This window comes from Diadema antillarum, unplaced genomic scaffold (assembly GCF_040938485.1).
Source record: "Diadema antillarum isolate AM-2024a unplaced genomic scaffold, OU_Dant_1.0 seq00000731_RagTag, whole genome shotgun sequence".
Lineage (NCBI taxonomy): Eukaryota > Metazoa > Echinodermata > Echinoidea > Diadematoida > Diadematidae > Diadema > Diadema antillarum.
Window position 1 is genome coordinate 592,185 of NW_027271632.1, and position 23,989 is coordinate 616,173.

General features: G+C 38.7%; 1 protein-coding gene across 1 annotated transcript in view; it reads right to left on the reverse strand.

Annotated features, from left to right (window-relative positions):
• Positions 1–2,659: 2,659 nt before the first annotated feature.
• Positions 2,660–23,989, reverse strand: part of LOC139738232 (uncharacterized) — a 36,431-nt gene continuing 15,101 nt past the window's right edge. The window contains exons 5-19 of the mRNA XM_071648888.1: positions 22,940–23,019; positions 22,226–22,326; positions 21,449–21,605; positions 20,878–20,960; positions 20,372–20,454; positions 19,093–19,287; positions 17,844–18,036; positions 17,310–17,511; positions 15,891–16,459; positions 9,735–9,813; positions 7,825–8,773; positions 7,203–7,262; positions 4,953–6,386; positions 4,206–4,352; positions 2,660–3,631 (exon numbers count right to left, since the gene is read on the reverse strand). Of these exons, the coding sequence (XP_071504989.1) occupies positions 3,552–3,631; positions 4,206–4,352; positions 4,953–6,386; positions 7,203–7,262; positions 7,825–8,773; positions 9,735–9,813; positions 15,891–16,459; positions 17,310–17,511; positions 17,844–18,036; positions 19,093–19,287; positions 20,372–20,454; positions 20,878–20,960; positions 21,449–21,605; positions 22,226–22,326; positions 22,940–23,019 (4,412 nt within the window). The 3' untranslated portion in view covers positions 2,660–3,551. The remainder of the gene's footprint in view (positions 3,632–4,205; positions 4,353–4,952; positions 6,387–7,202; positions 7,263–7,824; positions 8,774–9,734; positions 9,814–15,890; positions 16,460–17,309; positions 17,512–17,843; positions 18,037–19,092; positions 19,288–20,371; positions 20,455–20,877; positions 20,961–21,448; positions 21,606–22,225; positions 22,327–22,939; positions 23,020–23,989) is intronic.

The following is a 23,989-nucleotide window of genomic DNA, read 5'->3' on the forward strand; positions in this document are numbered from 1 at the left end:
TTCAAGCATCTCCTTATTTTAGAGTGAGCCAAATCCTGATTTAAGGTGGAACAGCTAGCTGTCCAAGTTTATAAAGTATAACTTTTTTTATACTTCCAGTCTACATGTCCAAATTTGTCAAGTTTACCCCCTTTGCCCAGGTATATACTTTCATGCATCTTCAAGCTATCGAAAACATTCTATCAACAAGTAAAAGCAATTTAATTACACTTGATTGGACCCTTGTGAACATACATGGGCTCTTATACGACAATGCGGAAAAAAAAACCCCAATAAGAGCACACTCTAGAAGGCTGAAGGCAGAAAAAACCCTTTTGTGCATAAAAGTGTTCTTCACGAGTCAGACAAAAATTGTTTCATGATTACTCTAAGATTATTAGGATTTCCACTGAGATACTTTACATGCTGAATAGAGAATACAAATTAGTGATCACTTGAAGAAAAATGATCATGTCACTTTGGGATAAAGAAATGCAGACTATTCTCCTTGTAGCACCAAAATATCTTTCTGGTAAAAATATTTGATGCTTGATTTAGTGATAGAAAAAAAAAAAAAAAACCAACAACGTATATTGCCTTGATAGTACCACATTTAATCTGTTAACTAGATCTTTTTGTTTTTTTAAAAGGACAAAGCTTGTACATTTTAATCTTTATGAAGAGAATGCAAGACGATCCAAGGATTCATTGTTGCACACCAGGTGATAAAGCATATAAAGACCATACCTAAATAGTTAACAAATGTTATAAATCCAGACAACAACACAAACACAGGCCTGCAGCACACTGGGTGGCAGGGATTCATGTCTCCCCTAGACGCACTCGTAAGTCCATAACTCCTCATCACAACACATGACCATGGAATCACCAACAAAGGTGCATCCCTGATTCACGGTGCTGTAACATCAGTAGCAAAACACACATCAATAGTGCCTTCCACAATTTTAGGTGCTGAGAATACACCAAGTGTGCATATTTCATTTTATCTTTTTATTTTTTTGGCACAAGTTTGAGGCACTTGGCTAATATCACATGTGGTTGTACTTGGTACATCATTTATTTTATTCTCTCCCTTTCCTTTTACATCTAGAGGAACACAAACACACAGCATGAAGAAGAAAAAAAAATAGCTGTCAACAAAACCCTCTGTTTTCTCTCAATGCCACTGAGTGGAAACTTTCAGCTGAAATAATGGAAGCACTCACATACTCTCTCCTCACAAATGCAAGGAATAGGGCTACAACCCCATGGGTGGCATAACAGCAAGCTGACGAGGGAAGATGTACATCAGACAAAATGTTGCATGAAAGATAGGCACTGTTGCCTCCCTCTCATTTTCACTTCACTGGCAAGCCAACTCCCATTACTCATCAAAATGAAGTACAAGGGACTAAGCGCATACTGTCTATACACACATTAATGCTTCAATTAGCATGATACTGAGCAAGGGACATAATGCCAATGGCATTTAACTGCATCTTGGGCTGCTGGATCACACAAGTCTGTTAAATACAATTATTTTGGCTTGTGAGCTTCACAAACTAATTCAAAAAAAAAAATCACAAATTATCAGCATGTTATATTCTGTCAACCACCTTATGCGGTTTTGCATAATGTAAAACCAGAAATGTTTGCATGCATTTTAATTTTGCGAGAGCGAGGATTCACAACATATAAATACATGTGAAAGTTCGTGTCTACCTGCATGACTTGATGCCAGTGGCAATTCTCAAAATTTTATGCTGTGAAATAGGCTGTTGGCTTCAAATTGTGAAAATTTCATGCCGTGAATATTTCAGGTTTTAGAGTAAATATACACACATTCGTATGCACTCGATTCAACTCATCAAAGGTGAAATTTGGGATTACAAAGAAAATTCATTTCACTTGAATCATGTAATTTTCCTTTTTTTTTTCTCAGTGTTTTCATCATGCCAAATATTTGAGAAGTAAAAATCTTGAAATCTAAAGACTTCTATAATCCATCCGAATTCGGATTCCATTGATTATTCATTGGCATGAAAGTAGCAAGAAATGAGTACTTGCTAAAAATGATCCGGTACGTCAACATACTGCATGTCTGGTATTGTTCTCCATGTGACTAAAATCAGTTGACCAGTGGCTCTAAAGGACCGTGTATGAGATTTCATACTTGCATGTGGTTGCCATGTACTCAATCCAACGGGGAAAAAGCAGTGTGTTATCCCACTGCCGAATTAATAGCACCAATCTCCAGGGGAAGGGGGGGGGGGGGAATTCAAAAAGAGCCAATTGAAAAACAATTATCTGGTTAAACATTCAGCAGCATGATGGAATACATACATTTGTAGAAATCTACCCCAGTCTCCAGACACTATGAAAACATGGGATGCTACAGAATGAAAATACAGCTACTGTAAAACCAGAAATATAATCATAATTTTGCAAATTTCAGAAGAGCCAAGATTCACGAAATTAAAATGCACATGAAAGTTCCTGTCTACACCATATGCATTGAATGGCAGCGACAATTTGAGAAAATTTCATGCTACGAAAATATCTTGGATTTACAGTATTAGGAATTGCTACTGCCATGGTTGAACAGATAATTTTTCAGCAAATCTCTTTTCAAAATGATTTTGACACTGATTGATCATTCAAGAGGATTTAAGCTCATCACTAATTACAAGGATATCTAGACCAACAAGATGTGTTGAAGACATAACAAAAAAAATAATGAATTCTCCTTTGTTCAAAATAACCTTTCAATTCTGAACGTTTATCTTCTTTCTTTTTTTTAAATATCATATTCACAGACGTTGCCTGCTATTTCTTGTCACACAATTATGACATAAATGCGCAACTTTCCTTCCGTGATTTTGTAATTGTCTTCCAAAGGTTTGCATGGCCTCCCATGTAAATACATGCATACAGCTCAACAGTAGATCAAATCTGTAGATTTTCATAACGTGACACTCAACAAACATATAATATGCACTTGTTTTTCCTTTGCTGGAAGAGTAAAGGTCTTCACAGATATATTTTTTTCTTTTGCTGTTGAGATTTTCAAGCCTGCAAAAAGGCCAAACCTTCATTCTACACTGATATGGAAAGCTCTGCTTTACAAATACATAAAGGCAAGCATGTCCTAAGCTCCCAAGCAAATCATAAACTTTTTGGTCACCTAGTAGAAAATGTTCTGACCTACTGCACAATATCCACTCATCGATATTTGAGAACTAGTGAAATTTTGGGACACATTGGACACAACAACATAAGAACTGTCTTTTAGGTGAGTGCTGGCAAGGCATATACTGATATTTACTCAGCTTACCATGGGGTTAAAAAAACAACCCAGATATCCTTATCCCCTCCACAGTTTTTCAGTACATTGGTCAGCTCACTGTCATCTTCCAGCAGTTAACATCACACCAACTCCTTCATAAGATTGATGTGACTTTGTTGGTGAAAATGACCTCACTTAATACTGACGGTAAATTATTTGACAACCCTGCATATATTAACCATTCGACACAAGTGACTGGCATGGCTGGATGATGACTGGCCAAGTGCTATGAGCCCCCGGTGTCCACTTTTTCTGAAGTGTGCGAGATGCAGTGACCCAGGGCGACACCAGCCATTGTTTGAGCAGCTTAATGTCAGAGAAGAAAAGAAAAAAACAACACAAAGATTATTACACATTTATAACTCATTTTCAATCAAGGTGCACAAAAGGTTTGTAACTGTGAAGGGCATGACAAACAAACATTCGTTTTCTCAACTTGAAGATGAATAATTGAAAATGCAGCTGTCGTTTAAAGTTTTTTCCTTACTTCAAATCTGTTTCCTCTCTCACTCTTACCCTAAGAGGCACCATCTGAATAATAAATGCAATCATCGGTATGGGAAAATCTCATACACAACAATTTCAAATATATCTAGTAAGACCTGCATCGTGAGTAGAGCCATAGCCCTTCAAACTCATGTGGCTAACTTGTGATCAGTAAGGCAGTGTGTGCGATGTGCATGATGCAGTTTCATCGCTTGAATTTCTGACATACTGCAACTTTTCCGTCCACATCATTAGAAGTACAAGGAAAATACAAGAGAAACAACTCATTTACATGAAATTATTGTTGCTCCTCATCTTCAGAGTCTGTCACATTTATAAGCTCTAGAATTTTTTTGTCAATTACAAACTTAAAGGACATTACAAGGTGAAATACCTTCTCTCTCCTTCTTGCGGAATTTTTTCCTCCTCCGGTCAATGCTGGCCACTTCCTGCTTGAGTTGCAGGTACACATTGCGAAGTTCAGTCAGCTGCCGTTGAATGATGGCGATACGTTCTTCTGGGTCTTTCACGTTGGACAGATCTAACAACAGATGGAACGTGTCACACATGTGGCCTAGTTAATCACTTGATAGAACTTCAATCATCACTTGTGTGCCCTAAAAGTAAAGCATTATTCAATCTAATTACAATGCATGATATTCATCCTACACATATCACCCTTCCCTGAACACGAAACAAGGAAACACATTCCTGACATTTTGGAGGATAAATGCTAAACATGCTAAATCATTACTGCTACAACATGTCATCATGCAACATAAAGTTTTAAAAGCGCAATTTTCAAGTAACTGAAGATGTGTGAATATATTCCAGGTTGAAGTATGAGTCATATTGATTTTATGCTGGGTCTTTTTTAACGACACAAAGCAGTCATAAACTGATATATAATGCGAGCACAGCTAAGAATTTACCCAGAATAGCACACTTTGTTTGTTGACTTTGTTGACAGCTGGCAGACATGTTGGTAAATTATCTAAGACTTGTATACGATGGAATGTCTTTATCTCACTGAATTGTTTCACAAGAGCAAACACTGACATGTGACCAAAATTATTTCACATGGTAGCACAAATTCTCATTTCATCTTTGGGAAATGGACTTTCAGACTATGGGCACTTACCGACAAGGAAGTTCCATCGAGGCTGCCTCTGTCCCTGAGGTGTAGTGCCATCAGCCACCCTGCCTGGAGGTAAGTTTCCCGCATGATTCCTCATGGACAGCTGATGTTTGGACAGGCTAGCGGTCAGTCGGCTCTCTGAGCGGCTCTCGTCAGTGTCACTGCTGTTGTTGTTGCCATGCTCCTTGGTAGAATGGCGCCTTTCAGAGACGGAGGAACGCCGCCTCCTGCTGTGTTTCCTGCGCTTCTTTCCTTGGTCAGACTCGGATAAGCCCCTCCGCCTTTTCTTTGGAGATGTGTGGTGTGACTCTGACTTTGTGCACTCTTTCTTTTGGACATTGTTAGGAAAGCTAGAGTTCATTGCTGGTGTAGGGACACTTTCTGCCTTCGGTGGCTCTCTTTCGTCGACACTGGCTACCTCAATGAGGGCATCACTGTCACTCTTGGTACTGCTCTGCTCTTCCATCTTGATATGGATGTCTTCTTCTTGAGATGGTGATGACGGCATTTTGGGAGAACTCTCCGGGGTGGTGGGTGGCGTTGTCATAAACGATTTACTGGTTCCTGGGAGGGACTTGTCTTCCACAGAGCTGCTACCAAAATCACTGTCTGCATTTTCAGCTTTAGCATCTTGGTCAGTAATCTTTTTGCCCTCTTTTTCACTTTTCCTCCTCTCCACTTTTGCATATTTCTTCTTGGGTTCAGATAAGTCTGGGTCTTCTTGTTTCACCTGAGCCTCTGTATCAGTGTCAGCTTTGCTTCTCTTCCTGCTGTCAATGCTCCGCCTTCCTTTCTTTCGCCCCTTTTTCTTTTCGTTTGGCTTATCAACATCAGAAGCAGAGTCTTTGCTCTCCTGCTTGAGCTCCTCCAACTTTTCTTTCACCTCTGTTTCCACTGGGACCTGCCTCTCTAAAACAGGTGTGTCATCCATCTTCTCTTTCTCCTCCTGCTTGTCACTGTCATCCTCTGGCTCATCTTTGCCGACAACCCTGTCTTCCGTGAATACCTCCAATGTACTAGAATCACGCCGAGAATCTTTACTCCCATCCCTCGACCTTTCCAAAGACTTTCTCAGCCGGATCTTGGATTCCTTCTTACCTTTCGATTTACCAGCGTCCTTCTCTTCTGATACCTTTCCAACCTCTTCCACCTTGGGCGCTTCTGAATTTTCATCGCCGACCACATCCTCCGACGCCTCCGGTCCCACCTGGGCTGTAAGTGTTGGGGGGCCGTCGTCAACATCCTCGTCGAAGTTTGGCTTCTCATCCTTGATTTTGGTCAGGGCGGATGCATGTTCTTCGTTCTTGGATGTGTCACTGTCCTCATTGACTTCCTCCTCTTGCAGGGCTGAGTCCTTCACCGACAAATCTTCACTTTCCTGAGTAGACTGTTGGCTCTCTGATTGTGCATCACCTTCATCAACCTCGCTTTCGGATTCTAAAATGGTGGGTTAAGAAAAATCAAAAGTGTTGATTCACATGGAAAGAAAGAAGACGACAATTGGAGTTAAAAAGGATACAGTGTATGGACATCACATGAGATTAAAACAAATGAGCCAACATTCTTACAACACTTGAAAATGATTGTCGATAAATAAAAGCAAACAACAAACAATGAAAACCAAACTTAATTTGAGGACAGATGATAAAGAAAGTATTACACAATACTGGTGTCAGTAACATATTCAGCTTATTTGAATAGCTGCTTGAAATCACCAAAGCCATCTGACTAAACTCCAGGATTCAAAGAAAACGAATAACACGCACTTTCAAATCACTGAGTTTGTAATAATATAATGTTACACACAATTTCTGATATTTGATCGCTCAATGAACAATCACTGAATAACTGTTGTTGACCATGAATGATAAAACATGCTCTGGGCAGAAAAACAATGAAGTTGCATGAATGCGCAACTATATGTATTGTATTATGTGTGTATGTATAATATTAAGATACACACACACATATTCACATGCAAGATTATAATTGCATTGCACATATGTCACTTCAGAATGTCAAGTGAGAGAAGTACACTTTATGTTTTATGAAGATTTATAATTGATTATATAGTTGGTTTCTATCAGAAGTCTATGGCAGCCTGTGTGGTAAGGGAATTTACAATTGATTACATCTTTTGATAAAACAGGACCCTGTACTTGTAATTTTGTGCTTTGTTTTGCTCTCCTACTATATTGTAGCTTTGATACATTTGACTAATTGGAGAGAGCAATAGAACATAGAACAACTCACCATCTTGTGTTTCTCGCCTGTACTCACTCCCTCTGGATAACCTTTTCGGCCGAGATTGAACTGAAAGGGGGGGGGGGGGGGGGGGGGATAATGTCAATTAAAATCTCTAATATTGGACAGCAAGTAACAATTATAAGAACTACACTGCAATTCAAAAATAAGTCTTCAAAGAATAATGGCACAGAACAAAGGGGAAGCACAATGAACAATGGTGACCGCTGTGTAGAGGCAAAGCATGACATGCATTTTCAAATATATTGATTAGTAATCAAGTTTTCCCTTAGTTTTAATACTAAAAAAAGAACAAAGATGGCCAATACTTGGGCTGTGTTATTTTATTTCTTGGAAAAATGTAATTCACTATTGATTCATTTATCGATGTTGTGTGCTTGTGCTTGTTTTTGTTTTTTTTCAAAACCTGTAGTGAAAAGCACAGCATTTGCATTTATTGTCACATGGTTCAAAGCTCGCTAAATGTTCTGCAGTCTAGAACCAAGAAATTTATTTTGAAGTGTGATTCAAAGCTTACTAAATGTAAAAAAAAATATTTTTACATATACAAAAACTCAACATCAAACTGATCAATCTAACGAGACGAGTAGCGACCAAATTGGTCACTTACCATTTAGACCACCAGCGAATGGAGACTCCGTCAAACTTTTCCGATCTGACCTCATAGACCTCTGAGAGAAGATGGGTGCAGGAGACGTCGTCTTGCCCCTCCCTGACGACGATGATGATACCTTGGGAGAAGCTTGCTGCTGGATGGGAGACCCCTTGCTGCCAACAGAAGGTCGTCCCCTCTTGGAGTTGGGCGTCCTCTTGGTTTCCTTTCCAGTTTTCTCCTTCTCCTTCTCTGCCTCTTTGGCCTTCTCAGCCAGCTCCTTCTCTCGTTTCTCCTGCTCTTGCCGCTCTTTCTCCTTCTTCTCCAACTCCAGTTTGTCTCGCTTGTCCTTCTCTTGTTTTTCCTTCTTTTCCTTCTCCAACTTCTCTTTCCTTTCCCTCTCTAATCGTTCCTTCTCAAGCTTTTCTTCCTTTTCCCTCTCCTGCTTGTCCTTGAGGTCTTTTTCAAGCTTTTCTCTCCTCTCCCTTTCTAGTTTTTCTTTCCTTTCCTTTTCTTGCTTCTCCTTCTTGTCTCTTTCTTGCTTTTCTTTGCGCTCCTTTTCTAATCGCTCTTTCTCCAGCCTTTCCTTTCTTTCCTTTTCTTTCATTTCTCTCTCAAGCCTTTCCTTTTCCTGTCTTTCCTTTTCAGCCTTTTCTTTCTGCAGACGTTCTTTCTCCTGCTTCTCCTTCAACTCTTTTTGTAGCCGTGCTTGTTTTTCTTTTTCTTCCCTTTCTTTTCTCTCAGCTTCTTCCTTTTCTTTCCGCTCCTGCTCCTCCTTTTCTCTCCTTTCCAATTCCTTCTTTGATTTATCTTTATCGCTTTTGCCCTTCGGAGTAACTTTCTTCTTCTTCTTTTCAGCAGACCCTACAATTCGGTTCTTCTTGACAGCTTCATCATATCTATTGTTCCAGCCAGTATAGTGAACAGTGAACACATGATCTTTCCCCTTCAGTTCAATGTCCACAACCTAGTATGGATTCAAAACAAACAGAACACAAGATTAGTAGTACCATGCAAGCTTCCCCTCTATACTGGGGGATAAAAAAAAGAAGCAAAATTAAGTTAATGTGACATCACCACACATGGCAATCTCTTTTTTTCTCATATTTTCAAATAATTAATGTGAAGTGAGTATCAATATTTCTCTACTGATGTGTTGATCTCTGAGAGAAGGACGCTACACCAATGACTTCGCCATACATAACATGACACGTTTCAAACTTCTGTTAATACTAATGATGAAAGCAACCATAGACCATATTCCTATACTGTGCTCAGGCTCCCGCATCGACAAACTTACTCTACTTACAAAACACGTACAGTCAACTCCGTGTAAGGCGACTGCACATGTGTTGAATATTTCGCAAAGTCGATAAAAATAAAAGGTCCCAATTAATGTGTACTACTCCTCTGTACATGTCAAATCATATATTGCCTAAGTCAGTCCTGTCAAGATTGCCTTACATGGAGCTGACTGTACTGTGCATTATCTTAAGTCAAGATTATACCAGTTAGTGTCTAAACTCTCATTTTGCGCATTAACAAATAATTTTGGAGACTTGATTTTGGCATTTACAAAGCAATTAAGTTACTTCTGAAAATAAGCTTGATTCATTTATCATTTTTCTGTAACAGTTTGCTTTAGTTATGATGTAAAAGTTGCTTGAGATCCACAATCTGCCTATTTGAAACAATAATTACGAAATTCAAATGAAAATGATGCTAACACATCATATTTCAATATCACAAAGTTTCATGCACCTTGTTTGTAAGTACTCTTTCAATCAGCCCCCAAATAACTTCATAAAAACAGCAAACATACAAATCTGGATAAATCTACCAACAATTCTTGCTTTATGTATATATGCATTATCATGTCTGCAAATATCAGCAACCACCTTTATTTTGTTAAATATTCGGATTCTTACCTTTGCTTCATAAATTTTCTCTGTTCGTCCTCTTCCATACTGCACAAGGACCCTTTCACCAACGTCAAATCCAGCATCACTGCACATTGGGAGAGGAAAGATATGAACACTGTCAGCAACACACAAAATCATCCTTCCTAATACTCTGAGACATCTTGAAGTTTGCAAGAAAAACTTTAATTTCAACGTTGAATAACTGTAATGCTGACATGACATCTTGCAAATGTTGTTCAATGTTAACAGCACAGCAATCACCAATTTAAATGACTAGTTGAAGTCTAATCCTGGGAATGCATGAAAATATCATACCAATCACCTGTATGCATATGAACTTGTATCATATGCTGAATAGAGCTGGTCCTAGTCATATCAGTTCACTCCCTTGGGTCACAATCAAGGACAGATCACTTCAGTTGGCATTTACTTTGGTGTTTCTGTATCTATGGCTGTCACTGATTTTGGAACAAGAGACCCGCGGGTCTAGCGCTCACCTGAGTATCGCAAGTTCACCTTTCACGCAGTCACTAATCTAAATTATTCACAGCTCTACCAAAATTTGACGAGGCATTCTCAAGTGGAAGATGAAAATGTACAATAAGGGCCCAATTTTTTCAAGATTCCTTAATTTGGGGGAATTGGGGCCCCCTGGGGCCCTCTGGGTGGGGCATGGTGCCCAGTTTGATAAATTGAGATCCTGACCACCTAGGGATGCTACCTGCCAAGTTTGACAAAAATCCATCATGAGGTTTTCAGGAAGAAGATGAAAATGTACAATTCAGGCCCCCATTTGGACCCTTCCAACCACCCCCCTCCCCCTACCCCCAAGAGGGGCACCCCTGGATCTCCTATGAACAAACTTGAAACTACAGTCATTAATGTACTCACTCATAGTATTATCTCAGCTCTATAACTTCTGATTCTAGAGAAGATTTTTAAAGATTCCTTCATTTGGGGGGTTTGGGCCCCCTGGGGGCCCCCTGGGCGGGGCATGGTGCCCATTTTAACAAATTGAGATCCTAACCCCCTAGGAATGCTACCTGCCAAGTTTGGTGAAAATGGGTCATGGGGTTCTCAAGAAGAAGATAAAAATGTACAATTTAGGCCCCATTAGGACCCCTCCTCACCCCCCCCCCCCCTGGGTCCCAAGGGGGGCACCCCTGATTCTGCCATGAACAAACTTGAAACTACAGTCATCAATGTGCTAACTCATAGTATTAACCTAGCTCTATCACTTCTGGTTCTAGAGAAGAAGGTTTTTGCGGATTCCTTAATTTTGGGGGGTTTGGGCCCCCTGGGGGCCCCCTGGGTGGGTCATGGTGCCCATTTTAACAAATGGAGTTCCTAACCCCCTAGGGATGCTACCTGCCAAGTTTGGTGAAAATGGGTCATGGAGTTCTCAAGAAGAAGATGAAAATGTACAATTTAGGCCCCATTAGAACCCTTCCCCACCCCCCTCCCCTGGGTCCCAAGGGGGGCACCCCTGATTCTGCCATGAACAAACTTGAAACTACAGTCATCAATGTACTAACTCATAGTATTAACTTCGCTCTATCACTTCTGGTTCTAGAGAAGAAGATTTTTACAGATTCCTTAATTTTGGGGGGTTTGGGCCCCCCTGGGGGCCCCCTGGGTGGGGCATGGTGCCCATTTTAACAAATTGAGTTCCTAACCCCCTAGGGATGCTACCTGCCAAGTTTGATGAAAATCGGTCATGGGGTTTTCAAGAAGAAGATGAAAATGTAAAAAGTTTACGCACGACGCACGACGGACGACGCACGACGGACGACGGACGACGGACGACGCACGACGCACGACGCACGACGGACGCCGGACGAAGGGCGATCGCAATAGCTCACTTGAGCCTTTGGCTCAGGTGAGCTAATAAAAGCCTTTGCAAATCTTGACCAGACATTTCCCTATTGCACAGTTTATCTCTCATAAATCCACCAGTAAATACTGGTGGGTATTTCAGTCTCAGATAGCAGTGTACAAAGGTCATCAGAAGAGAGCGTACAAACCCTTGATGACAACACATGCACATGCTGATCTCCATATTATCTCTGTATGCTGCTTGAATTGTATACACATAATGAATACGTAACTGAGGCCAAAGTTGAAGATTCAAAAGGTCACTTAGATCACTAAGTGGTAATTCATGGCACTGTCTTTGAATATTGTTTTGTTAATTTTGCATATAAACGAGTACATTACGTAATATTTAGCATAACTTTATAGTGTAACATCGTATGACATGATGACAAATACACTGAGCTATAATACATAGGATATATAGTATGTGACCTGTTGCGTCAATAGGCACTTAAAGGACAAGTTCACCTTCATAAACATAAGGATTGAGAGAATGCAACAATATTAGTAGAACACATCAGTGAAAGTTTGAGGAAAATTGGACAATTGATGCAAAAGTTATGAATTTTTAAAATTTTTGTGTTGGAACCGCTGGATGAGGAGACTACTACAGCTTGTGAGTCATATGCGTACAACAGTATAAAGAAAATGTAAAAGAAAATTCAACATATTTTCACTTTTTTCGCGTAATAAAAAAGCTCTTGACTTGCCTCTTTCTAATGGCAGGGGGAATAATATTGCCCATAACATTTGTCGGTAACGAGTCAGGGGAATGTGTACTTTTTTCAAAAGATGGAATTTTGTGAAATTCTCTTTATATTTTCCTTATATTGTTGTACGCAAGTTATTCATACACTGCAGTAGTCTTCTCATCCAGCGGCTGCTGCACAAAAATTTTAAAAATTCATAACTTTTGAACGTATTGTCTGATTTTCCTCAAACTTTCAATGATGTGTTCTACTAATATTGCTACATTCTCTCAATCCTTATGTTTATAAAGGTGAACTTGTCCTTTAAGTCAATGGCACCATAACTGAGAAAAATCAGGTTTTCATCAAGGTAACCAGAAAAATTCAAAATCTGAATTTTTAGCCAATTGAAATCTCTACAGTTTTGTCTATAATTAGCTCAAATATTGTTTACTACGAGGGTGTAAAATATTCTAACTTTTCAGAGATATTTATTTCTTTCTCTTTTTTTTTTTTTTTTTTTTGGGGGGGGGGGGGGCTTGTTCATTTTGGTTTCACAGCTTGAGTGAGGGCTTTGTGCTGTAAGTTAATAAGCTTTGCCACGAGCTAAAAAGGTACTGCTCTATGCAGACTGGCTGGTGATGGCATTTTTCATTGAAATTGTTCATTGTTTAAGTTCAAGGTAGAGATATGATTTATGGTAAACTTAAGCGATAAATGATTCCTATCAAAACAATCCATGGACTTCAGCACAGCTGAAGCAAACAATGGCTAGCATCTGCCCTGGGGGCTGACCAGAACGATCTCTGTACGATGGCCAGAAACATGCTAAACGATAAGTCCTTTCCGAAGTGGTTGAACGATCCATGATGTGCTTAAGACACAGGCATTCTGTCATTTTCATAGATCACTCTTACTCAATACTTCTCAAGATCAATTAATAAGAAATGTTCTTTTTCCTCTTTAAATTCATGGATGCAGTAGTTTAAAGAAAAACCCAGCACTTAACATTTTTGCTGAATATCCTAAAAGTTGCCAGTGCAATCTAAATGCTCACACCACTATTTTGTGATGATTAGGTGCAGCCACTTTTCAGGCAATAAAAGCTAACAGTGACATAAAAACGAACGTTTTGAAATACTGAGAGATAAAAGAATTGTTACTGTTTAATTAGCACTTCGCTAGCATGAAATGCTAAGTCTTTAGCCTTTGAAATAGTCATGCGACATTTTTCGCAACTGTTTTATTACACTTTTAGAATATTAATTATTAAATTAATTATCAAATTAATTAGAGATGTGACTATCCAGAAATTCTGCGGAACGCTACTGCCAAAAGATGACATGACGATGTTTCATTCGCCAAAATTTGCAGAGGTACAATCTGTCTCACACAATCATTGCTCCTCATTCTGAAGTTATCTTTGCCATCTTTCTGGTTGTCTAGTGAGATATTAGCACTTGGACTTCATTTATAATTCTGCACAGCATATCTTTGATATTCTAGAAAATAAAAACAAACTAGATATATCGCTACGGCGACTGATATGCCTCCGCCATAATGCATGGTTCTCCTAATAGGTCTATAGTACAATGTCTTGACAATGTGTGATGACAGTTTCAAACAATTGGCAAAATATTAAAATGACAGGTTTGACACAAATGTGCTGAATGTTCACTTTCCTAGAACTAGGTTCAATTGGATGAATGATTAAAATGTCAGAGTGCAGGTATTTGGGGAACTGATGATTTTTACTTGACTTTTGATCCTTTTATAAGTTTATGCATTGAGTAATTTTTCAAGGTATTGAGAAAAAGTACAATTTCAGTATCAAATGGGAAAATAGCATTATCTAAACCTGGCCTTTGACCTTTGACCTCACAGTTCCAAAGAGAATCACTGTTAGGTTGAACATGCATAAATATGTAAGTTTCATGATGATACCTTGAGTTACTTTTGAGATATGGAGGAAAAAGTGCAATTCAGCACTTTCACTTGACCTTTGACCTTTTGACCTTTGGGCAAGAAACTTCCCACAGAATATATATTGGGTAATACATGTATACATCAAGTTAAAAAAGAAAAAAACCTTCATTCATCGCATAAATATAAGGAAAGTAGTGATATTTTGAGGAGTTGACCTTGACCTTTGACCCCTGACCTTTGACCCATGACCCCCAACTTCCCTAGATAATCACTGCCCATCGGTACAAGCATATATACTAAGTTCCATGAAGATACCTTGAACCATTTGCGAGATATGGAGAAAAACATGAAATTTCAATTTTTTTTTTCTTCACAAAATAACCTGTGACCTTTGACCTTTGACCCTGTGACCCTAAAATCCACACAAAGTATTATCCCCCAAGGATATACCTTCATACCAAGTTTGATGTAAAACCACCACACTGTTCTTGAGATATCGACAAAAACAAAACGGGACGGACGGACGTACGGACGGACGGACGGACGGACGGACGACCCGAAAACATAATGCCTCCGGCCACTTCGTTGCGGAGGCATAAAAAAACCAAAAAAAAACATATATATATATATATATATATATATAAACTGATACATGACGACAGTGCAAGCGATTTTATTGTTTCAATTTTCGCTGCCTCATCCAATAAATTAACAGTATTCTAACTGGGCTATTTGAGACCAAGTTATGGGGGGGGGGTCAATTTGACCCCCCCTTTCAGATCTTGGCCGCCGATGGCACAAACTCTGCAAAATTTTGCCTGAACATAGAGCTGGATGTCAACTTCAAGATTATATGGTCATACAACAACAACAAAAATTGATTTTCTATTTTTGGTAAATTTATTGTGCAAATCTATACATGAAAATTTTCGCCTATAACTCTGTTAAAAAGATTAAAGAATTGGTAGATTTTTGTGTCAGAATTCCTCGAGACACGTCAAATAATTTTCTTGCAAAAAAAAATAGCATAATCATATTTAATTTCTTTTGTTTTTTATTGTTTTGTGAATTTCTTATGTATTCTATTGTTTTTTGACCTTTTGTTTTCTATTGCTATTTAGCCAAAATTTGTTGCAGACACTTTTTCAAGCTTATCTATACTAGAATTGATTAATTCCAATGATTAAAAGTTGAAATAATCTAATTTATATCAATTAAAAAAAAACCACACACACACAATTATCATTGGATTTGCACACAGTATCACAAATTGGAGCTGTTTTGGGGTTGACATGCATTTGCAAAACATTACGTAACTTCAAAATGGTGTACCCAGACGTCGCAAATTTGGTCTCAAAAAAGTTAGGAAATTGTGTGGCAAAATCTTCACGCGTTACACAATTGTGGTACGAAATGTCGAGGGGGTGGGGGTCAATTTGACCCCCAACCCACCTGAAAGATAGGGTTAATAGCCCATTATAATGAATACAGGTAAAGCTGATGTGATCAAACAAACAAGTTAATGCTACTACAACAGAAAATGTTACCAGCTGTATATCAAGAAGACACACATTCAAGTGGTTTCTCCTAAGTATTCAAAAAACATGAAATTGCTTTTTATTAATTCTTGAAAAGACTGTTGCAGAATGAATAAAAAACTGCAGGAACTTACATTTCTGGAGCATCATCTTTGTCATCATCCTTGGAACTCGCTTTGGACTTTCCCTTTTTGTCCTTTCCTTTGGCACCACCTCCCTTTTCTTTGCCCGGCGTGTCAGTAGACTTGCCCTTGTCGTCCTTTGGTTTGTCTTTTCCTTTCTCCTCTTTTGGCTTCTCCTTGCCCTTCTCTTCCTTCACCTTCTCTTTGGTCTTATCCTCCTTGGGTTTCTCCTTCGACTTCTCCTCTTTTGCTTTCTCCCTTGTCTTCTCTTCCTTGACCTTTTCCTTGCCTTTCTCCTCCTTTGATCTGTCTTTACCTTTCGCGTCTGTCTTTGGTTTGTCTTTCCCCTCGCTCTCCTTTTCGTCGGTCACTTTCTCCTTGGCAGCACTATCTTCCTTTGGCTTATCCTTGCTTTTAGGATCCTTGGCAGACTTCCTGGTGCCCTTCTTGTCCTCCCGGTCTGAGGTGTCTTTCTCTTCCTTCTCCTGTTCCTTGGCCCGTGCCTTGGCCTCCCTGGTCTCCCGCTTGCTCTCTTCCGGCTCTGCCTGCTTGCTCGAGTCTTCCCCCTTTTTCCTCGTCACCTGGAAAAATAAAAGTCAAAATGAATTTGTCACTACGACACCATCGTGGTGACTCATACTCAGGCGCTTAAGTTTATTTGCCTTCGTTTTGAATTGACTTTTGCAAATCACAAATCATTCATTTTAACTGATAGACATGAAGGCATGTTACCAAGAAAAAAAAAAAAAAAAAAATTAAATACACGAAGAGAGGGTTGCATGCTCAGTTTACAAAATCCATTTACATCACTTCAACAATTTCTCAATTGAAGTTGTTAGTAATGAGCCTTGCTTAGTAATGAGCCTTGCTTGGATATTGTGCTTAGACGTTATCATGAGGAGGTTGTAGTAAAATATTCATAGCTCAAAATAATTATTTGAGGTTCTCAATGCATCTCAAATTTCATGCTGATATCAATGACATTCAAAATGGCATTCTTTTTTAATCAAAGCAATGAGTGCAATTTTGCACTTTCATTGGATTTTCACCTCCAACGATTATCTTTTTCTAATAATAACTGGTTTGTAATTTTGTTCTTTATTTCTATTCATATTTCATATTTATTCATTTTTCAGTTTATGTTTGTTTTTTGGGTTTTTTTATCGGGGGGGGGGGGGGTAGTTGGACTGGGAGAGGGGAGGAGGAGGGTGGATTGGTGGAACAGATGACATGCAATCCAGAAATTTTAGGATTAGTTTGATGTGAGGATTAGGATTACGGTTACGTTTGTGGGTAGAATGTATGCTCAGCTTAGCATGCAGAAATTTCATGGTAGCTATTTCCGCAGGAGCACATGTCATGGAACCCTTTAACACAGTGACAGGAATTGAGGAATTTAGGACTTCTTTTTTTTTTTTTTGTTCAACTCACCCTTTTCTTCGAAGGAGACACATCTTCTTCCTCCTCTTCCGCATCGCTTGCCTCATCTTTTGCGTCCTGTTTTGCAGGTGACCTTTGCTTGAAGGTTGGCGGTGTTATCCAACCCCTGTCAAATGACCTCCTCCGTGTGCGTGTAAAGATTCGCGGTGCGGGACCCATTTTTCTGTTGAATTCCTCGAAAGCAAACAGGTACCTGCAAATGCAAGGGGAGTATCATGTTTCATTGTTGCAAACTGATTTAGAGCCTTCGCCAAGTAGAACTTTGCTGTCAGCCAACTGGAATTACAAATTGTTCAACAGTCAGTTTTTCAATTACTGCTAATTACGAGTTGTGTATGACATGAATCACCGTGACATTACTGTAAGAGGGTACCATGGTCAAGAAAGGAGTATGACGTTTTCTTCATTATCATTAACAAATTCAGTCTGTATTTGTGGACTATCATCTAAATATTTTCACACAATGAAATGAAAAAAATGGCAAAACAGAACAAAACAAACAGTCACACAAGAAAAGAATCTCACTTGTTGTAAGCAGTGTGGATGTTGTACGGCTGTGGGCTGGGTGATACTGGGATGCCCATCTTGGTCATTATGTGGGCCCAGACCTGCCGGTCGGTGACCTTGCGACATCCACCTTGGTCCTGGACAAGCTTGAAGAGCTTGTAGAGGTTGAGATCTCGGAATCCGAGAACTGGCGGCTTGTTGATAGGAGTGCCTAGATTGGGAAAGGGTACACAGCTTTGACAGCAGATACTTTCAAGCCAAAGGGCAGAATTCTGTACTGATTTTGTGCAGTTTATCTGTGTATGATCTCACACTTGCGCTCAGAGTGTATAAAGAAGACTTTCAAAACTAGTACTCTATGCTTCCTCAATATATGTACTGTAAAACAAGGAATGTTCGCGTGCATTTTAATTTCGCGAATTTTGCGCGAAACAACATTCACAAAATTAAAATGCACATGAAAGTTTTTGTCTACACTATTCGCATTGAATGTTAGAAGCAACTTGCGAAAGTTTCATGCTAGAAGCAACTTGCGAAAGTTTCATGCTGCGAAAAAGGCCATCGGCTCCAATTCGCGAAAATTTCAAGCAGCGAAGATATCGTGTTTTACAGTAACTCATGGGCTAGCTATGCATCAAGACAGATTTCTACTCTAGACATAAATCTTTTGAAAACTGAAGGACAACTGGGCCCACCTCACTCATCAAATGTTAATTGCTGCAATGAAGAGCCACACAGATTGTTCACTGAAACATGGAATTACTGCAAAAGTGGATATCTTCGTGTGAGCAATTTTTCGCATTCTGGTGAGTAAGATGAATTTCATGTGTTTTTAATACCGGGGAATCAAGACATTACATACTGATACATATAACAAGCAGAAATAATTTGTGTGCTCTATTTCTCATGCTAGTTTCTGGTAGCGGGAAATGCACGAAAAATTTCTACAACGCAAAATTTTCCACTTTTACAGTAATTTGTGCTTTATATATGCTACAGCTGCTGGAAATGGCAATGTTAAATGCCACTTGAAATGGCTCTTCCCTTTTATTCCATTTGTCAAATTGTCAGCTATAATACAAATTCTATGACGTCTCGACTGCATTTTGAATCTTAACTGGCTTGTACGTTGCTTGAAGTTAAAGTTTTTGGTGTGGTCTTGTTTGAACCAACTTTTGTCTGGTTGACAATGATCAGCCTAATTCACGGCAGCAATCATTCCTGATGAAATACGGCCTTCAGGAAGCCATCCCACACTTTTGCTCACCTCTCTCCTCCATGAACTTGTGTAGGGATGCCAGCCAGGCATCCTTCTCCATGTCGTACTCGTCATCTGAGGAGTCCTCGCTGGTGTCCTCTGTCGCTTCCGTGCTCCCCTGCTTGCCCTTCTTCCGCAGCATGTCCATGTCCCAGTTGGACGGCAGCTGACCGGTGTCGATGAAGGTCACTGCTTTCTCTGTGGCTGAAATAAGAGCAACAGAGGTGGTACAGGGCTGTGCATTTTTCTATAATAATTTCAATATTAGAGAGCATTTCCCTTAACCCAGGTGAACGGGTGGGATATTGGCAATGCTGGAATGGCAATAGTGGCACTGCATTCTGAGAAAACAGTCCAAACATCTAGGTAACTATCCTGCCATTTCTTGAGTTGCTTGCCACTTTCATTTTCCTTGACATGCTTATAAGCACCTTCCAGTAGCCCAAAGAAAACCATTGACTGTCAATAAGCCATTATAGCCATTAACCTGATTGTTGCGATGTTAATCAAACAAGGCATCATGTAAGGCTACATTCAATGATTTTTTGTGAAATGTTTCTCAGTAGTTTCCAAATGAGGGTTTGTGCCTTGCCATTTTCTAACAGCCCCCATCCATAAGGAGGCCTAGAGTGGCTGCAAATAATGATGGCTGTATACTAGATGCATCACACAGTCTCTTTTAATGACCATTGAAAAATTGATAATGATAATAATGCCTCCAGATCTTGCTGTAAGGAGAGCCACAAAGACTCTTTCATACCACATACAAATATTTTAACGGAAGAAAGGAATTTTTAATTTCTCTCAACAAACTAGGTAGCATTACTGATTCAACACTCTGGTTGGCTCTCAATATATGGATGCACTACCCTGTTTATCACTTCACACTGTAGATAAATACAAACAGGAAAACAAAAATGGAGAAAAAAAGGCCTTCAAAGAAACAAGTCCCAATAAAAGGTTGGATTCCTGCACATTTAAAAGCATATGAGCTAATTATCCACACACATACACACAAACTATAATGAGGCTCATTATTTCTCACAAATTGTTAAACTTTCGAAGAATGACTAATCAAAGTCTCTACAGCTACCCCCCCCCCTCCCCCCATACAAAACCACTTCCTAAATTTGAGCTACTGGCCAAGCCTTTCTCTATATTAGCACAGGAAGTGTGAATTTAACCCATAGCACAGATAAGAGGTCGCAACCACAATCTAAATATACACAACTTCTAAGAAGACATGCTACTGTTTCCTCTTTGCATCCACTTAAGGTGACATGCTTACCGGTTTTCAGAGAGGTGACATCTCCCTTGTACACATGGTCCTTGGATAGAAACGGTTTTCTGCTGGACTTTGAGACAGTGTAGCTGGAATTGTTGGAAGTCAGAAAAACAGAAATAGATCATACAACACTTCATATACAATACAATACAACACACAATACATTTTATTGTAATAAAAGAAAGAAAGAAAGAATAAATACATAGTCACACTATATGACATATGACATATATACCAAATGTGAGAGATGATGAACTTTCATACTTTCAAGCTTTTTGTGTCTATCATCTATAATCAAACTGACAGAAAAGTTGAAACAAAGGCAAATATTTTGAAAGTTTGTTTTAACACATTTCATAATTTGAAGTCATACATTTCCAACAACTCATATTTTCCACACCAGTCATTCTTCATGCAATTTCCATGTTTCAAATGCCCGAAATAATTTGTTCCCCACTGGATCTTTCATTTCCAGATGCAACCCTTTTTAGTAAAAATATTCTACTTACAATTTATTGTCCTTGAATGAGCGGACAACAATTTGGTCCTTCCCTCGAGTCTGGACATCCTTAGTGCAGCTGGGATCCACCACCTTGGAAAGACAGAAAGCAAACACATGCATAAGGCTTAGCCAGTGTCCCACATTTCAGTGAAAAGATTTTTATTCATTCAGCTTACAAAGTCATCCAATGTACAGGTTAATTTATGTTTGTTAGAATTGTGTACAAGGAATGGAAAATGGACATGCAAAATGTCATATACAATAAAATACCAATTCCCAAAACACCATAACTACAGTTTCACCTTTCTTGCTGGTAATGTTACATAATCATTATATCTTTAAGCCTCAGAGAACAAGAGATCCTCCCTGTACAATTGCTATGGCCACAAGCCAAAATCATGAAAGCTGACTGGTTACTTTAAGAATATGAATGTTCTACAGCATATTACAATTGAAATATGAGTCTAGTTAGATAGAGCTGAGCAGAGGAAGTCTGTCTCCAACAACATACTGATTGGCTTATCTAGAGGAACTCAAGTAAACCTTGGAGAGACTATCAATGTGGATTTGATGCTTACCAGGGCAGGAAAGGAGGAATTCTTGCGTTTTTCATTCATTTCAACAATGACCACCTTGCCCACTGCATCTTCTGGTTCATCCTTGGGCTGTTTCTTTGGTGAAGAGTCACTGTCACTGTCTTCCTCCTCCTCCTCCTCCTCTTCATCTTCTTCGCTTCTGCTGGAAAGTGAACATGTATACACATCATACATTAAAAAAAAACACACACACCTCATTTGCCTACAAAATATATGCCTGCTTATTGATCTGTTTTATTAGCAGTTTGTTTTGTCTTAAAGAATGGTTGAACTTTGCTGACCGAGGTGGGAGGTTACATTCAAATGCATGTAAAAAAAAAACAACAACCACCAAACAAACAAACAACTCCAGCATACCAAAATGTTTTTGGGAATTTTGCTGTCATTATCAAGAGATTAGTGAACACATTGTACTACGCCAATAAATTGTTCACTGAATGATATATTCTGTCACTACTGTTTATTAAGGATGACACTTTTTATGGTGATTCCTTTCACTTTTATTTTTTGCTTAAGCATTTAGTGCTTATTTTTCATAGCTCTAAATGTTGCTCAGATTTTTCAAGCTGAACACCATCAAACAATTACTCTAAATATGTTCCTACTTGAGTACATTTTTCACTTCTTATCGATTTTCTGTTAGCACATATCTTTGTTGATACACCACTCTTCTTTACAGCATTCACTATCAGTAAATTTTGAAGCAGATTACTCACATATTCTAACATCATGAAGACTATAAGCATAAGAAAGACTTACTGGGAGCGATTACTTGTTCGCCGTTTCCTCCTCATCTTCTTGGTGTTCACAACAGGTGTGCCAAAATTTTCAGGGTCGGTCAACGGCAAGTGATCCAGTGTCTACATGGTAAGAACAGTTTGTGAGTGAAAATATAGAAGAGAGAGAGCATACAAAAGGAAATACACAAACATATCTTCAAATACATGTATGAACATAATACACTGGGCAATATACTAGTGTACTGGAGAAAGAGACAAATATCATAAAGTTCCTTTTTTTTGTGACCTAATTTTCCAACACCTACTAAGCACTATATAGTGTCTATTTTGCTGTACATATTCAGATCTACTCTGTGAATTTTGCAAATCTGTGAGCATAATCCACCATGTCAGTTTGCAAAAGAATGTTTGCTGTTGGGAACTACATTTTCTGTAATGGGAAAATAAGTAATTTTCTGATATAAATTCTCTGAAATAGATGATTGTGATCAGAATGATCAAGAAAATCTGATGCTATAAAATGACAAGAGAAGTATGCTATTTGGCATATCAAGAGCATTGTTGCAGTTATCATACGATTCAAAATGGTTGCTTTTGTTAACTCCTTTCTTATGCAATATGCAAAATAGAAAACAATGAAAAATGCTTACCACCTTCACAAAAAAGCAAATGGCATGTTAAAAAAAAAAGCTCTGAAGATAAGTGCTACACAAAATGATCTCTTTGTTCTTACTTCACTTTCATGGAAGTGCTTCTCTCCTTGCAAACACAGTAGGGTTCTTCTGAGTGTCTTTTCGTCTCCATCGTCAAAAACTGTGAAGTAAAGGCACAGAAATGAGAAAAAATATTGCATTCACTACATTCTGCATGATAACATGAACACTAACATAAATTTACACAATCACACCTAATGTAAAACCAAAACCCTTTGTGAATTGCTGACGGATGAAATATTATGAGTGAAATACTACATGTACTACCACTAGTAATACAGGGATTTGTTGAACTTTGGCATGCATTTTACTTTCGTGAATCTTGGCTCCTGGCAAAAGTTTCATGAACATAAAAATTTCTGGTTTTACAGTATTCATATAACAAGGATACAATCACGTCCAAGGGTTGTAATAATTAAGAATAAAATGGGGGAAGAAAAACACACTCCCCTTTTAATAGAAAATTATGCAAATTCATATTTAAGTTTAAAGTGAGAAAATTGCTCAAATTTTGCATATCAAATATGCTATGTAAATTACATTCTAGAGGAGAGAAATAACTTTCACTTAAAAACCATATTTTCTTACTTTGGCAAAAGAAAAACAAGAGACCAGGAGGGTCAAACACTAAAATGAATATTGCAAGTTTATCTTCCATGCCTTCTGACAGACTATTACTTAAAAAAAAAAAAAAAAAACTTGGGGGGGGGGGGGGGCCTTTGGAGAGCCACCAGGGGGACATGGTGCCAATTTGTGCGATCAAACTGGACATGATACCTACCAGGTTTGCATAAAATGTCACCAAGTGTTTAAAAAAAAAAAAAAAAAAAAACTGAAATGTAAAAACTGGCCCCCAACCTCCCACAAACTTGAAAGTAACTAAAAAATCAATTTTCTCAGAGGATATCGCATTTACCAGATTTTTTTAACGATTCTCTAATTTGGGGATGATACCTGCTGAGCATGATGAAAATTTGACCATGCAGTTTCAAGGAGAAAATGAAAATGTGTAAAGCAGCCCCTAATTTGGATCCTTCATAAGCTGACTGTATTTGTGGTATCTACAACCT